Genomic DNA, 17,425 nt, shown 5'->3' on the forward strand with positions numbered 1-17,425 from the left:
ATTTTAAGGCAGTTCCATTAAATTCAGGAAACTAGCTCGAACATGATAGAACTTCCAAAAATTAAAGATAGTCATGAGAACATCAGGGAAGTATAGAGAACTTAAGAAAAATTTCGGAAAGTTTACAGAAGCTCCAATAAATCAAGGAAAGTACAGAAAACATCGGGAAAATTAGAAATAATCAGAGCAGTTTAATTTCACGGCAATTCCAGGAACATCATCAAAATAATAACGAGAACTTCAGGAAAGAGTAAAGAACTTCAGAGTGGTTCACAAACATGTTTAGGACCTTTAAAGCAGTTTCGAAGAACGAAAGTGAGTATTTCGGAGAAGTTTCAACAGACTGCACAATATTAAGGAATGTTCTCAAGTCAGTTTCATGAGCTTTAGGGAAGCTGCTGGTACTTTTAAGTTATAAGAAATTCAGGTATATCCAGAGAACTTTATGGAAGTCAAAAAAACTTTACAGAAGTCTAGAGCACTTTAGGAAAAATGTGGAAACTTAAAAGAAAGTCAAAAACCTCAGGGAAGCTACAGAGCAGTGCTGCGTGGTCTCAACAATGCCAATTGACGTAAAATATTGTTCTAGCTCTGAATTTTACTTCCGACACTTATATTCATAGTAAACATGATATCAGGCGTTACGAATTTGTTATTACTATCCATATGAATATCGCTAGGGGAAGTTGAAAATCTTACTTTTATCTCAATAAATCAAATCTTTTGAAGAACCGTTGCAGTATTTTAATATTACTGATAACTGTGTGAAATGATACTGATATCAGGTGGATAGTGAAATTCCGTATTTTGCAGGTATTGATATTTATATTTTGCAGCACATTTCTACTAACTTCAGGAAAGTCCAGAAATTCCGAAAATCTTTAGGAAGCTCTGGGAACTTTACAGAAGTCCAGTCTAAAAATGTGCCATACCTATCAAGTGACACTTCAAACCACATGAGACTACGAAAACAAGATCAATAGATTGGTAGCAATTGGTCGCATCGGGACATGTTCTAGGAGCCCCCGGTGAAGTCACCAGCATCTGACTTAAGCCAAAACCCATCATGCGACGCATAAAATCACGTGAGAATTCAAGAATAAGATCATTGGCGGTCATATTGAGTGTCCAGGACCACATTGGCCACACCCGAACATGTTCTGGGTGCCCGAAATAGTGGATAGATCTCACAATTTTCAGATCAATTTAAGTTTTTCTTCTATGAAAAATCCCATGCTGGAAACCTACAATTTTTGCACCATCTACTGTTCGGCCAAGCCCTGCTGGCCCCTGTGCACGATAAGGGCCAGTAGCGAACGGTACGGCAAGAATGAAAAGAATCTTCTTTATAGATTTAGGTCCATCGATGATGATGATAATGATGATGCGCGCATCTCCATCCACCATCACCATCGCCGTCGAATCCATTCTCCTTCAACAGTCAAACCGAATCCGGACAGAATGGACGATCGGAGACGGACGAAGATGGCATTGTTGATGATGCCTTTCTTTTCTTCTACTCGCCGCACACTATCTACTGTGGTGCTGCTGCTGCTGCTGGGTTGCCTGGAGTTGTGGGGGTAGGAGGCTTTCAAAGAAACTGGACCAGAATTGGAAATCGGTTTGATTTGAGTTGCCTCCTTCCTTCCTCTCCGGACGGATTTTTCACTGCGCGTCCGAGGCCTACAATAACAAACCCGCCGAGATGAAAAAGGAGGAACTTGAGAAAATACAAAATAAGAAAAAAATAAAAAAAACGAAAACGAAAGGAGTGTTATATAAACAACATACATTTAATTTTATGTGAGGATTTTTTTACGCCCGTTCGGTCCGCTTTCTCGTTAAAATGCGTACCATCTAACCGGCCAACTCCACACCAAAGAAATCAGGCGAACAGGGACCCAACGTCAACGGAGAAAGAGCGGGGCGCGGGGAGGGAAAATCGGAAAGGATTTGGACGTGTATGAACGCCTCACTCCTTCCTCCCCGCTCCCCTCCGCTCACCCGTCCTGAGCTCTATCGTAGAAAGATTGCCTAGGAAGAGGAGTAGTCTCTTTTCCGGCTATCTACATTTTCATTTCGGACCAAGATTGAAAGTTTTCGCTTCTTATCTGCGCTCGCCTTTCATGAAACGGAAATTTTCCAGTATTGAATATTACACTGTTCCTTCGGTTTTCCACCTTCTACTTCGTTTTCTTGGTCGGTTACACTCCCAGAAGCTCGTTCCCGTTGTTCTAGTTGTTGTCCGAGCAGTTTTGTGGGTATGATGTTTGCTTTCCAGAAGACAGCGGAGGGTTCGGTTGTTGGCCATTTTGGGCTGTGGGTATTTTTTTTTTCGTCTTTCTCCGACACACAATATGTTGCCGGGTCTGATGCGCCCGGACCCGGGCCATTACCAGTGACTTTTTTGCGATAAAATTTAGAATGCCTACGCGCGTTATCCCAATACGGTGCGCACTGCCGGATGTTGTTGTTGTTGTTCATGCGAGAAAGATTGAATCGGAAGGAAGGGTTTGATGAGATTTTTTCTCCTTTCGGTTTGTTCTGTAAGATTAAATCTGCCCCTGCGATGTGGTTCAAGGGCATATGATTGAAGGAAATGTGTGATAAATTGGGCCTTTTTCTATGGAAAAAGTTGAGATTGTGCGTACAATTGAGAGACATTGATTGATTTTTAGTACAAGAAAGCGAATCAAAATCTTGTCAGTAAAGTTGTTTATTTGGAATAGGCATGATTGCAAAATGAAATGAAATTCTATAAAACTCATTTTTTAAGCTCTTTTAACTGGTGTTACATTTTGATTGAGTTCATTTTTTAAATATTTTTTTTTTATGAAGATAGAGATTTTTTTTAACTTGTTCTAAAATCAAAATCGTTTATACATAATAAACATTGAAGTCTTATTGTCTTCAAAATTAACTAAATAAACATATCAGCACTAGTAATACGTAAATATTATCAGTCTTAGTGTCATCAACATACAGAATAGAACTCTTTTTTATTTTAAAATATTTCTACTATGGAAAAGGGATATTATTGATGAATTTAGCATGGGTTTTTAGTTAAAATTTTAAACAAAAACCTTGAAAATACGTTTATTTATTTGTTCGTTTATTTATTTATGCGTTCACCATTTTTTGAAGAGAAATTTATGCACGGTTATAATCAAAGACCTAAACGCGATTTTCGTATTGAAAACCGTATAAAGTGGGCTTACTTAGAATTGAGTAACAATATTATTCATTCTGGTATAAAGTATCCTCAATTTTCACAATTTATGAGTAAACATTATGTAAATTTATTGAAATTTGGCGTGTCAATATTAGAGGAAGCATCCTTCAATTGCAAGGGTATAGGTTTTAAGATTAATTACACTATTTATTTAGTACAATCATTTACTACATCAATTACTTTACAATTATCATCCAAATTAATAATCCACTAAATTAAACAAATGAGTATCGATTAATAATGGAATATCATGCTGCTGCATGTCTGTTGCTCAATGAAACATAGATAATACATTGAGTTCTAAAATTTATTCAACGAAATTTCTTCCAGATCTCTTGTTTATGTTTTGCTTGGTCATAAATGTGGTGGCTGTTTTTTTGCCATTTTCAGCTAAACGTTGTTCCGGTTAAAATATGAGCAGAAGTTTAGTCTCCAACAGGGCCGAAATGCTTTTATAAATCACTAGTTGAATACCCTCGGCGTTGCTTGGGAAAATTGAATGCATTAATATGCTTACTCACTTCTCACTTATCACTCACTTACTTCTCGCCCATCGACTTCTCACGCCCTGGCGAATGGTTCATTAACCTAAACACTCATAGTCTCATTCTCAGACATTCCTTGCGTCATTCCATTCTCAGTTGACCCATAAGAAAAATAAGAAGATTAGCGTTACGGACAATCTTTCGCGTTCATAAATTAGAAGATAGATAGAAGATGATTCCAAATCTGAATTTAAGCGCAGTTTCGTGAATCTGACGACAAAAAGGGAAAGTTGTTCTTTTCCAGATGACAGTTGAGCATGCTTACCGTGTTCTTCAACTTATTGATTTAGAAAGAAACATGTGTGCTTAGTTTTTTAGTACAGATTTGCGTCAATAAAAACGGTAATTCCAAAGATTGCATTTTTTTTTTACGATACGTTGGATAATTCTCAACAATTATGAGGCCCAAATAAAAATTCCCTAAAAATAAACATTCTATGTACACCCAAGTAAATTTTTTGGATTTATGAGGTTTCTGTAGACCGTGATTTAGACATGTAGATTGCTTTAAAACCTCCGTAAAAAATGGGATGTTACTTGGGATTTAGCTATCCACAGCCTAATGTCCACTAATTCGAGTTTCAGAACCACAGTAAAAATTAATTTCTTGGCTACTACGATGGTAATTTTCTATTGGATCGTTGTTATATAACTCGAAAATTCGTTAGCTCGGTCCCTTAAATATCGAGTTGTCGTGAGTTCACTGTAGAATTTGATTCTATTATTTTTTTAATTTCCACTGTTTACATCAATTTTGCGTTAATAAATAATCTTCAAATTTCCAACGGAGAAATTGTATTAAGGTAAACTTTTAGTACAAATATTGGATTTCAATGACTCCTGGCAAAATGTTAAATTAGGAAGAACACTTCTTTGTCCTCTCAGAGGCAATTTGATTCAATTAACCTCATCCAAAATTCTTAACGGCCTCGCACGCTTTGCGTTGACAGAAATTTGACAGATAACCGATGGGTTAGCTGTCAAATTCACGAAAACGAAACGTAACCGAATCCATTGTGCGTGGCCCTTTAGCGTTTAAAAATAAAGTCAGAGCTGTACCATGTTCTAAATCAGGCCTGTCCAATGTGTTTTAACCGCGGGTCAAATCTTAGAATCCATACCAGCTGGTGGGCCAGCTCATTTGATTTCAATTTCAATCACATTATATAATTTGACCCAAAAATAATAAAATTTCGTATTTAAAGATTTTAAGTTTTTTGTGTAAATCCAGAAATATAAAAAATGATTATTGACTCTGATTGATTCTAAGTTCTCGTCTGACAAAGATGAACGAGAATAGAACAACCAACGGCCGGATGTGAAGATTTTTTCTAAACTCGTTGCGGGCCGCACAAAAAGAGACCGTGGGCCATACATTGGGTAGGCCTGTTCTAAATCGTCATGCAATTAATATGCGATCTGAGTTTTTTTAAGTAAAAACTCCTATTAGTATTTTAATTTATTTTTATTTTATTTTTATTTTAGTCATTTTAACTCTCTTATGTCATTGGTGACTTGTCCAGGGTGAAATTTGAACTCGTCACTTTGGCGTGAGAGGGATGGATGCTAACCACTACGTCGGTGTCACCCTATCAACATAAACTGAAGGGTTATTGAAACGGTTACTATGTTGTAACTCAAATACTGCTTTTAAGTTTTGTACTAAAAAAATATGAATACACTTTTTTGTTTAGCTTTAGAATTATCCGAAACGGATTTCTTAAACATCTTAAGCAAATTAGTTTTGAACAGAGATTTTAAAATTCTCGCGTAACATTTGTTAGGCCAATTTCATGCGAACCGAAGTACTCCCACGCAAACCAACAATACCATCGGGTAAGGAAAATTCTGCCCTACCCGATAGTATTATTTTTGGTTCGCGTGGGTGTACTGCAAAAAGGGCCTTAACAAGTTTTGTTTTCAAAAGTTGATAGGCGCTTTGCAAATGTTACGCGAGGATTGCCCAAATAACCAACAAGCCCACTATTTCGCCTTTATGTAATATAAACCTGATATACAGCTAATATAAAGCTCGTATTGCTCGTATATCAACCTCATATTGCCTTCCATTAGCATTTCCCAGTGAAATAACCGACCGCAGATTTTCAATTCTACAAATTATCGTACCGGTTACGATGAAAAATTTCTTTCAATGTGTCAATGCGTCATACAAGTCCATGTCTTTTACTACTACAACTGTCATCAATATACACGCAGAATCCGGATGGTTATTCAAATCGCACGCCAAATCTACCTAAATCGGAACGCATCAACTTAAACACAACTGCCTCTAGTTTACTCGTTTGTTCAAATTTCAAATTTCCAATCACAGACAAACGAAAAAATCCTAAATGCAAACAACTCTGATTTTTCAAATATTAGTTTTCTGTTTTTTTTTATGTTGAGAAATTAAGACAGTGGAAAAACTCAAACCAAACCTACTGATAAAAGGTAGATTAGACTTAGAACTCAAAAAGGTATTAGTAGATTCTCCTAAGGTACAGAATCCGATTAGAACTAACGAGCCAAATCAGGGAAAAAAAACAAAATGAAGCAAGTAACTGTTTTGGGACTTACCGAAGTTGTCCCCATGCATGCCGGACGGGCCGGGTATCAGCCCGGGGATGCCCTGCAGGCCGAGGAATGGAAACGACGGGCGGGTGTGTTCGACGTTGCCGTTGATACCTTCGATGTCATCGCCGTGATCGGACGCAGCCGTGTCGCTGCTGTTCGAGTCCTCACCGCTGATGGCATTCTGCAGTGACTGCAGGTCGGGGTGTTTCTGGATTTGATGAAGGGGGGAAAGTGTTAGTTTCGGTTCCGCCGGGTTGATAGCTTCGCTGTACATGTTTTGGACAGCCAAGTATCAATGGCAGGCTACGCACAGCAACACCTACCGATGGCACAGACAGGGTAGGTCCGCCTTCCAGTACCTGTGAGAGTAGCGATTCGCGATGCGACTCCAGACTGCGGTCCCGGTCGCGCACATCAAAGTCACTGCCGGCGGTGCTGGTGCCACTTCGGAGGTCCTTGCTCTTGTCCTTGGAACGTTCGCGGGTCAACGGGTGCTGTCCAATGGGGTAGTGCTCCAGCGGGATCGGATCCTCCGGACTGAGCCCGTGCTGTTTGCGGTACAGTTCTGAACTTTTGGTACGCTTCTGGGGCGGTGGCACTGCTCCGCCATCCTCCGGCGGTTCCCATGGTAATGACGATGAAGTCTATTTACGGGGAAGCGAAGGGGTGTGCGTTCCCAATTTGGGAGATAAGAAGGAAAAAAAGAAGCAAGAGAAAGAGAAACAGAGAGCGGAGAGGGGGAGAAATGGGTACAGAAAACAAGGGGGATTAATTATCGTGAGCCCGGTTTTAATTTGAATTTTATTACGGGTGATGCTTTTAGCTCCTGAACAGCAGGTGTCGATAACGAGGAGGAATTTAGCGCTGAGGCGCCGCCGGTGGACGTTCGGCTCGGGTTCGTCACATCTGCCAGCCCCCGCACTTGGAGCAATTGTGCCGTTTTGAGGAAATCGCTTAATTGATCCTGTCCGATGTGCACCTCGCCGTTGTACATAAATCTGTTGTTGATGTGTTTTGAAGCATTGAGCGAGAGAGAATGAAAGCGAGAGACGAAAGGGATGGAAATGGATTAATTAGTTTAGTTTTCCAGAGTGATAAACGAGCGAGCGACGGCCATTACCTTAGCAGACTTTCGATGTCCTCGGAGCGTACGTCACGCAGGATGACAATCGGATGCTCGCAGGGATTCGCCTTCAGCAGCTTGCGAAAGTAGGGACTACACGCACTCAGGACGACCTGCGAAGGACAAGAGAAGTGGTTGGAGGTGTTTATCAGAGGGTAGCGGGGGTAAAAGTTAGTTAATGGGATTATCGAGTAGAAAATTGTTGGTTGAGGAATGCGGATTTCGAAGGGTGTATGGCGAATTGTTGCTTCAGCTTTTGGCGGTGCCTAATTCATGGAGATGATGATGATGCTTGCCTTTTGTCAACTTACACAGTTTAAATTAGGAACAGAGCATTTCCAGGCGATTTGCATGAAACGGTGCATAATTGTTTGTTATGGTCAATAATTCACATTTTTGCTAAAATTCGGTCATTTTGAATCGCACAAAAACTTCAAAATGGCGTATTCAAGATTTTTCAATAAATCATAGCTCGTAGCTTCCAATCGAACAAATCATCACTTAAAGTTGTAGGAAAAAACTAATTTCTTTAAAAGTAAAATATACACGGCAGAAAATTTCAAGTTATTTTGGGGAAAAAAAATCCAAAAAGTGTTTAAAACTTAAAATTACTCTTTTCAATATTTTTTAAATATTAAATAGCACCACAGCTAATGTGAAGCAGCTTTGCTCAAGGAAGCAATTTAATTCTCAAATAGTTCACGATTTATACATGTTTTTAATATGTAATGCAGGGTGATTCCTAATAGATCGGTTTCTCAAAAGTTACTTTTTAAACATTGATTTCTTGTAAACTATAGGTTCTAGAGACTGTTTTCTAAATTGTATAGCGCACATTTACAACTAAGGTGCTTTCTTTTTTTGTAGGTAAAAAGTGAATTGAATTAATTAAACAAAAATGTCCCTCACAGTTGTTTCACCGCAGATAATCGAAATCATGATTTTTCAAATGCAGCTAATAACATAAAAAATCCACTAATGCCATTTTTAGATTTAAACATATGAAATTACGTATTTTTCAGTGAGCATAATTTATAGCTTTTCATCAACATGAGTTAGCAACTAAGCTGATTCAGCAAACATATGGGCCATTTAAATTTTAAAAAGTGTTTAGATCAAATATTTAACGTGAAATCAATAAAGTTACAGTTCAAAAACCGATTTGATAGGGGCTACCCATAAGTTACTTATTAGACATAGACAATCGACTATAAAAAAATAACTTGTTCTATAACTTTGTCCAACTTTTGTATCGAATAACAAAAAAGATTATATTTAGAACTCATCAACTATATGGACCATCCTAATGTTTTCTTTTCCTCTGTTCGGGACCTAACACTTCTGCGACCAGTAATTTGATCTATTGTAGTATATCCCGTGTCCTTAGTTTAGTGCATGTCGTATTACTACATCACTATTGAGAAATTATGAAGTATTATTCGATTTTTTTACAGTTGCCACTCTTGCATTTATCGCAAGGATCCGACTCTAATTGAAAGGTACCACTCTTTATACCCTTAAGAGTGTTGGAACACCCTCCAAAGGCGCGCCCCTTTGTCAGTCAAAATTGGATTCCTTAGCAACAAAATTGAGGAATGACACCGATAATGACCATGCATCAGAACCCTAGTCTTAACCACTTCAAACTAGGGAACAACGAATAGAAGATTAGGAATCACATAGATGAAGACAACTAATTCATTTTTTTCCTTGTTTCAAGATCATCCTCGGTAGACAAAGCCGAGTCTTGTAAGGCATAAACAGTAACAAGGACTAAGATGTGTTCCTTGGATTACTGAAGTAGTCAGGACTAGGAATCGGTGGTAGATCTTAGATACCGTAAAGTACCACGAAAAGATGATCTACCCACGCTACGGGGCAATCCTAATGTTTTGTTCATAAGAAGATTTATCAAAGTAAAAAAAACTTTCCCGAAGACACTATATACCTAAAATTAATGATGTAGGCACAAATAATGTAATGGCTTCTGGACCATAGTGTATTAATATAAACCTATACAACGTCCGAAATTTACGAATAACTTATTAAAAATTAGCCCATGCAGCCTCCTGAGTTATCTGGACCTGGAGACGATCCAAGAGACATTCGGAATCGATGAATAAAGTGAAAAAATTAACTCTTAGGATCTTTCATGCCGACAGATCTTAAAATAAAATAACCTTAAAATTGTGTTAAAAAAGAATCCAGTGCACTTCATTGCAATGTCTCCACCATGTTGGATGCAAAGGTTTTTTTTATGGCACTGCACAGTGGTCTAAAAGTGCCAAAACGTGCGTTTTTTAGTTTATGTGAAAACGGTCCATTTAAGCCATATAGTGTCTTGGGAGAAGTTTGTGCACTTAAAAAGCCCCTTCTTTTGAGCTTAGCCATTTCATAATTTATCCACCTAGCAGGGAGATGAAGAATTTACTTTGTTTTTGTTTGTGGAGATAGCAAAATGGTGTCTTGAGCAAAGTTTTGGACAATATTAAAAAAAAACATTTTTGCTGAAGATGTCAACCCTCTATCTCTTATGTTCACAGAGATATGTTATTTTTTTTGTAAGATCCTTCAGAAAATCATTTTTTTGCAAATAACTTTTTAGGAAGTAATTTTTTGACATTAGTATGTTTTACACAAATGTTTGTTTTTTTTTTTAAATACGCCATTTTGGCTTGGGAGCAAGTCCCTATCTTAAATATTTCTTAAGATATTCAAGGTTTTGATGTTTTGATCCAAAATCAGCACTATTTACAAGGTCAATAGCTCGAAGTTGGGCAAAGTTGGGCAAACCAGGTTGATTACATTTGAAAGTATGCTACCCAATGCATACAAAATCATTAGTTTTCTTTAGTATTCTCTGCCAATCTGCTTATTACTAAACTATAGAAAACCGTGTACAAGATAATCGTTTTCTTGCATTTATACATATAGCAGCTTCTTGATACGTTATTTACTGTTGAAAGAAAATTCGAATTCGGTTAAATCGAAGTAAGCATGCAAAAAAGAGAAGGCGTTACAAAGCCGCGTGGGGTAAAAGTTTTGATTCCAAATTTTAAATTGCAGTGACCGGTGATTCGTAGTGTCTATTGTAGTGATTGGTTGACTGAATAAACAGTGGTTCTTGGTTCTCGTGAGTCCCGGTGTCTATTGTAGTGTTATAAAAATGACTGAACTACGATTGATCTCTGTTCCCCCTGGCAGGTGATTCACAGTGTCGATAGTAGTGACCGATTGATTGAACGAACAGTGGTCCTTGTTCTTCCCGGAATGTGATTCTCGGTGTTTGTTGTAGGAACCGGTTAACTGAACGAGCATTGGTCCTTGAATCATCTGACCCGTTAATTTCAACAATAAGACCCCTTCCAAAACAAGCAAAACTGCTTTTGTCCAAAGATGCTCAAACTCTTCTAGTTGCATCTACCGATGGTGAAACAGATGTAAGCGACAATTCTGAAAGTGACGAGGAAATGGGTAGCGATGAATTTTATTTTCTTTGATATTGTATGAAACGGTTGATGAAATATAACTATCTTGAGATATAGGTAGTAATCATTTGAGGTAGTAATGTTGTTTTTAATGTTCATAAAAAAACAACAGTAACACAATTGTACGGGAAGTCGTGACAAAATAGTTTGGTAATAAGCAGATCAGCAGAGAATATTAAAGACTAATGATTTGGTAAGCATTGGGCAGCATTTTAAGTATACTTTCAAATGTAATCAACCTGGTTTGCCCAATTTTGCCCAACTTCGAGCTATTGACCTTGTAAATAGTGCTGATTTTGGATCAAAACCTTGAATATCTTAAGAAATATTGAAGATAGGGACTTGCTCCCAAGACAAAATGGCATATTTTAAAAAAATCAATCATTTGTGTAGAACATACTACATAATGTCAAACAATTACTTCCTGAAAAATTATTTGCAAAAAATTGATTTTCTGAAGGCTCTTACCAAAAAAATGACATATCTCTGTAAACATAAGAGATAGAGGGTTGACATCTTCAGCAAAAATGTTTTTTTTAATATTGTCTAAAACTTTGCTCAGCACACCATTTTGCTATCTCGATAAACAAAAAAAGTAAATTTTTCATCTCCCTGCTAGATGGATTAATCATAAAATGGCTAAGCTCAAAAGAAGGGGCTTTTTAAGTGCACAAACTTCTCCGAAGACACAATATGGCTTAAAAGGGACCGTTTTCACATAAACTAAAAAACGCACGTTTTGGCACTTTTAGACCACTGTGCACTGTATTGACTAGATGATATATTTCTACAAATGCATTGAAAATAAATGCAATAACAATACGGTGTTGATTTACTAGTCAGATAATAGAGATGATTATCAATCGATAGAAAATTAATCGACTATTTTAATTATTACTCGATTAGTTGGAATAATCGACAAATAACCAAACATTGCGGGGTTGGTGGTGTAGTGGTAAGTGTGATTGCCTCTCACCCCAAAAGGCCTGGGTTCAATCCCAGTCGACGCTGCTGGGATTTTCTGAGGCATAAAATCTCTCATCACGCCTTTCTTCGGAAGGGCAAAACGGACCATTGAGGACAATGCATAAATTGATTAGGGGCAATGCATAAATGACGTAGCATTTTAGGGTCACCAGCAGGGTTGCCAAAAGGAAATTTGTGTTTTTGTTCAAAAAAATCTTTTCATCTTAGTTTTTGTCCAGAAAATCTGTGATGATATCTGTGTTTAAAATTTATTAATTGAATCCTTAAAAAATGTCATTTGAAAAGTGATTCAGCAATTTTCTTGACAGAGACAAAAAATAGATAAAAATATATGTATCATAAATTGGCAAAAAAGTATACCTTTGGCAGTTCTCATTCTCTTTTTTCAAAGCAAGCATAGATATAAAAGATGGTGATGATAAAATTACACTGAAGTGAAAATAATGCTTTGTTACTTAACACCTCAAGTTTAATTTATTAAATGTTTGATCAAATTTTAAAAATCTGTGTAATCTGTTAAAATCCTATAAATCTGTAATCTGTGAATACAGAATCTTGGTTTTAAAAACTCTAAAAAATCTGTAGAAATACAGATTTATCTGTAGTTTTGGTAACCCTGGTCACCAGCCATGTTAGAAATACTCTAAGGGGAGGGGGTCCAAAGCCCTAAAATGCTACGTCATTTATGCATCTTCCTTCCCTTAGTTATTTTTGAATTCTGCAGCTGTTCAGTAAAATTTTGAAAATTTGTAAAAATTCAAGAGTTGAAAAATTAATCCTGAATTAGTACAGGCTGGATTTTGTTGACACAATTTTAAGATAAAAAGTAAAATATTCAAATTTTGTTGACTTATTAGCGAATAATGGTCGCTTGAAATTTTACCGACTTATCCCACGATTCAAAATTCCAGTTAAATTTCTGACTCCAGTAAAATAATGTAAGCGTCTACGAGCATAAATTTATTCAAGTTTTGCGTTTTGATTTCTCAACAGTTCCGATATATCATTCTGGAGTTTGATAAAAATCCCGTGTGGATACTATCTTAAGTTTATTAATCGAACCATGCTGAATCTACGATGGATTCGAATGGTTATGCTACCGAATAACGATAATGCATTTTCAGAGCTATTGCAGTTTCTGCCCACTCAAAACCGGTACCGATTGAGTCTCAAAAGGCCCCCGTATTCTGCGAGTCGTGTGACTCTCTGTCACTGGTGAGGTGATAAAATTCACGTCGTGTGAGGAGACTCTCTGTGCAAATCAAATGGAAAGTTACCTACCACGACGTGACTTTTGGCAACCTCACTAGTGCCAGAGAGTCACACGATTCGCAGAATAGTCGTGAGGGATACTTTTCATATTCTCTGTATCGTTTGATCTATAGAACTTAATGGGTTTTCATACATAAATATTTTGGCTTTTCAGCACATTCGGATAACTCGGAGCGGGTTCCGGTAGTACCAGAAGCAGACAGTTTAATAAAAAAATGTGATATACTAGTTCCACCAATATGGCTTTGAAACAGAACTTCTCGTTAGCAGGAGTTGGAAATCAAGCAACTTGCCTAAATAATACCACCGATCAATTTCTCAAGACCAACACTATTGAAAATCGCGCCAATGGGAGCTATTATGTAGTATTCAATGTCACCGCGGGCAATAAACAAAGAATGCCCTGCCCAGCACACCAGCATCATCTTCCGATCTATGAATCTCAATAGCTGTCAATCTGCCACAAATCCGTCATGCATATCCGTCTGGCGAAAACATCAAACCACACCATCTACTACGGATGGCGATGATGATGATGACGATAATGCAAAAGAGCAACCTAGGTTATAAGGAGGTCATCGCACAACTCACCTTATGGGCGGTGAACGATCGTTGCTCGCAGGCAATCGTCACATCGACAAAGTCCTCCTCGTCACGCAGATGCCGAAAGGACGACAGGATGGAGGACTGGAAGTCGTTCCATTTGAGTGCATACTGCTGCTGCTCCGAGGGCGTCGGCGAGAACGGTCGATGTTGATGCTCTCGCTGATGCTGTTCTCGCTGGTGCTGCTGCTGCTGCTGGTGGTGAGATTGACTTTGCGACATCGTCGCCGATGCCGATGACGATGACTGTTGATGCTGTTGCTGCTGTTGCTGGTCTCGTTCTCGCTGTTGTTCACGTTCCCTCTGCAATAGCTGAAAGTGGTGGTCCATTTTGGCATCGCTGTTGCTATTGCTACTCCGGTTCTTGCCAGTGCTGCTGTTGTTATTGTTGTTGTTGTTGTTGTTATTGTGTATGCTGGTGTTGCTCTGCTGGCTGCTGTCCGTGGCGTGCATTTGCTGCGTTTCATTCATCCTTCCGAGGGTGGTCCACGGTGTCGACGGCGTCGTCCTCGTCGCCGACGTCGACTGTTGGGGCGCTGGAGTAGTTGGAGTCGGAAATCGACTCAATTTCTCACTCTGCTGGCTCGCGACAGTTGCTGTCGTCATTCAATACATCGAGACTGATTTGGTTTGACGTTTTTTTTTTTTGTATTGTTCACTGCCTCTCGTGTCGTGGGGAGTGAGAAAGGACTAGGGGGAAACTCGAACCAGAGGTGGGCGCTTGTCCTTAACAATGAGTAACTCTTTGTTCTGCTCTTTTGCAATATTTTCTTAACAGTGTTCAATTTTTTGTTTTCCTGAGAGGTAGTAGTTTGCTTCTTTTTGTTTTGGTTTGAGATCATTTAAGCTTTCGTTGGAAATCCATATTTGCGGTTGTGCTGTTGAAGCGCGAGGCTCGCTCTCTCTCGGGTTGAAGTATTTCCACGGAAAACAAGGGACGGAATCTGCAATTGAAAAGAATGAGAGAAAGGGTGCAAAAACTTGATTAATATTCCGGACAAATACTAATGCACACGGTGCTATTATTATTATTATTATTATTGTTGTTGTTATGGCAGAAGGGATGAGTGCGAGTGAGCGAGAGATGAACGGTGCAGTAGTGGTGCATTTTTCGGGCCCGAATTTGAGATTTGAGGGTGGGAGTTGGGTGGCGTGGGGTGCTTTCTAGATCGGGCCAGGAAAACGCAGGCGCTATGATTGAATGTGTTGCTGGAGGGACGGCGATGCACTGTGGGATATGTTGGAACAATTGAAAGATTTGTTATTTATTTTGAAGATACTGAACTTTTAAAAACTTGTAAGAATTTTGTTAGGCATTAGAAATAATTTTGCTCCTGGGAGTCTATCAACCGATTTTGACCATATCCAAATCCAGTTCTAACCCACCGTACCGGTAGTTTTTATTGTTTCCACATAAAATTGCACTTGCATGGCTATACTTATATGCTACTGTTCTGGGTGCGGACGACGAGGAGGAATAGGACATTACAAACAGCGAGAGAAAGAGAGTAAAGTTTGAAATTTCCTGGCAATCTTTGACTCCGGGATCGGCGGGTGGTGAATGTATAGAGAATAGAACATAGTGATGGTAGTTTTGTGAATGTACCACCAACACAAGTGCACTTTTCTTCGGGGGGGGTGGGTGTGCAAGGTGGCAATGACAAAAGCGGAGGGGGTGATCCGGAGGAGAAGGAAGAGGTCAATTCGCCAACAATTTGGAGCGTGTGTCATGGTGTTGGTGTTGGTGTGTCTAGATCAAAATAATAAAGATTAATGCTTTTTAACGAGAGCGAGCTGGTTCGGAATGTATGAGTGCAAACTGGGTAGAGGAGTACGGCACACGATGTGGACATTTAGAAGAGTTTTGGGAATGTTTTTTTGTTGTTGTGTTGTCGTCGGTGGATGAATGGGATGAGGGGGTGGGGGAAAGGGGGGCTTCTGTTGATGGGAGAGTATACAATGCGGAACAGAATAAATATTAATCTGTGAATGCATTTTAATAGAAGTTTTCCTCTTGGGTTTTCTGCTTGCAGAGTGCGTTTGGGGAAGGAGTTAATATCGATCCGGGGGTTGGTTAAATGATTTATGGAATATAGCAATAGCTGGGAATGGTTTGTTCAAGTTAAATATTGGAGCTGGCGTTCTGTGCACTTCGGTGATGAAAAGGGAATAGACATAATTTTTAAGGAAAGATAGGAAATGTTATTGCGCATTATTGTAATATACGAACTTGATAGAGCCACAAAACACGTACGGGTATATGAAATATGATTATTAAACAGTGCGTAAGGGGTCGCCGATAGAAAACTCTATTAAAAAAAAATATTGAGATACAGTGTTGGCAAAATCATCAATCAAATTATATTTTTCCGCAATCATACGCTCTCAATATTACGCGTAATATTGGAACAAAATATCATGCTTGATATTGATTTTACAAGCTCCTTTGATATTGCGAGACTATTCACAACGTGCAAAAATCAAGCGGAGAGTTGACTAGACACAAAAATCGTTCCGTTGTACATCGTTTTTTTAGAAAGAAAAAGTATACTATGCTATCTCTTTTTACTGTTTACCGATGGCAGACACGATGTGACTGCTGCCAGCCGTTATGAAAGTTTCGGTTGCGTTCGGATGTAAAGCAAAAATCATTAAACTCAATCTCACCACAGTTTGTTGAGATTTGCAGCTGGTGAGTTTCGTCAGCTTGATATTCCGAGCTGCAATATCACAGCTTGAAAAATCAACCGCAGCTGTATGCTAGTTGATTTGTGTCTACGAAAGTCAAGCGTGATCTTAGGCATTGGCGAGATTTGATTTTTTTGATTATTTTCCCAACACTGGTGAGATAACATAGTCATTGCCTTCAACAAAGATTTTTGTTTTAGTATATTCTGAGCACAGGACCTCGATATCGAAAACAAAATTTAAATTTGATTGTTTTATCTCACTTTTAGGAAGATAAATCATGAACCTACTTACTTGAAAAAAGCATTTTTTTTAATTTAAAAAACTCTTCTGAAGACTCTAGGTTGGTAGAATGCATAGTTAAATAATTGTTAATGGGATATAATGCACTAAACATATTTAACGAAGCATTAAAAAAACAAATGCTCTCTGTGTAAATTAGAGGCACTTTAGAAGGTGTGATGAGAAAATTGCCAATCAAAAAGGTAGTGGGGAAATGGAGTTTAATACAGTTCGTGTCAGAACAATTGAACTAGCTAAAATCATACCGTCACTGAAACCGTTGTATATATTGTTTCCTACCCGAGACATCCCATGAAATATACCAAAAATTATTCTTCTTCTTCTTTGCATTTCAAGCTTATTGCATATCGCATATTAGCTTATTGCGTGCTCTCAACTTAGTGTTTTAGATGCACTTCCACCGTTATTAATTGAGAGCTTTCGATGCCTGTACCGTTTTTGCATTGGTATAATTGTGTGGCAAGTCCAATCATACTTTTATGCCCAGGGAAGTCGAGAAATTTTCCTACCCGAAAAATTCCTAGACCGGACCGGGAATTAAACCCAGCCACCTCCAGCATGGTCTTGCTTTGTAGCTGCGCCTTTACCGACTGAGCTAAGGGAGGCCCCA

General features: G+C 38.5%; 1 protein-coding gene across 7 annotated transcripts in view; it reads right to left on the minus strand.

Annotated features, from left to right (window-relative positions):
• ab (abrupt) overlaps positions 1–17,425 on the minus strand; it is a 222,850-nt gene that overhangs the window by 96,415 nt on the left and 109,010 nt on the right. For 6 of the 7 annotated variants that reach the window (XM_065227479.1, XM_065227478.1, XM_065227480.1 and 3 more), the window contains exons 3-7: positions 13,813–14,768; positions 7,472–7,587; positions 7,160–7,349; positions 6,675–6,995; positions 6,355–6,559 (exon numbers count right to left, since the gene is read on the minus strand). In XM_065227479.1, coding sequence (XP_065083551.1) covers positions 6,355–6,559; positions 6,675–6,995; positions 7,160–7,349; positions 7,472–7,587; positions 13,813–14,430 — 1,450 coding nt within the window. In that variant the 5' untranslated portion in view covers positions 14,431–14,768. The remainder of the gene's footprint in view (positions 1–6,354; positions 6,560–6,674; positions 6,996–7,159; positions 7,350–7,471; positions 7,588–13,812; positions 14,769–17,425) is intronic. The other variant, XM_065227481.1, reaches the window with a different exon arrangement.

The sequence above is a fragment of the Ochlerotatus camptorhynchus genome, unplaced genomic scaffold, assembly GCF_037179485.1.
Source record: "Ochlerotatus camptorhynchus isolate MF236.1 unplaced genomic scaffold, CSIRO-AGI_Acam_v1.1 ptg000274l, whole genome shotgun sequence".
NCBI lineage: Eukaryota > Metazoa > Arthropoda > Insecta > Diptera > Culicidae > Ochlerotatus > Ochlerotatus camptorhynchus.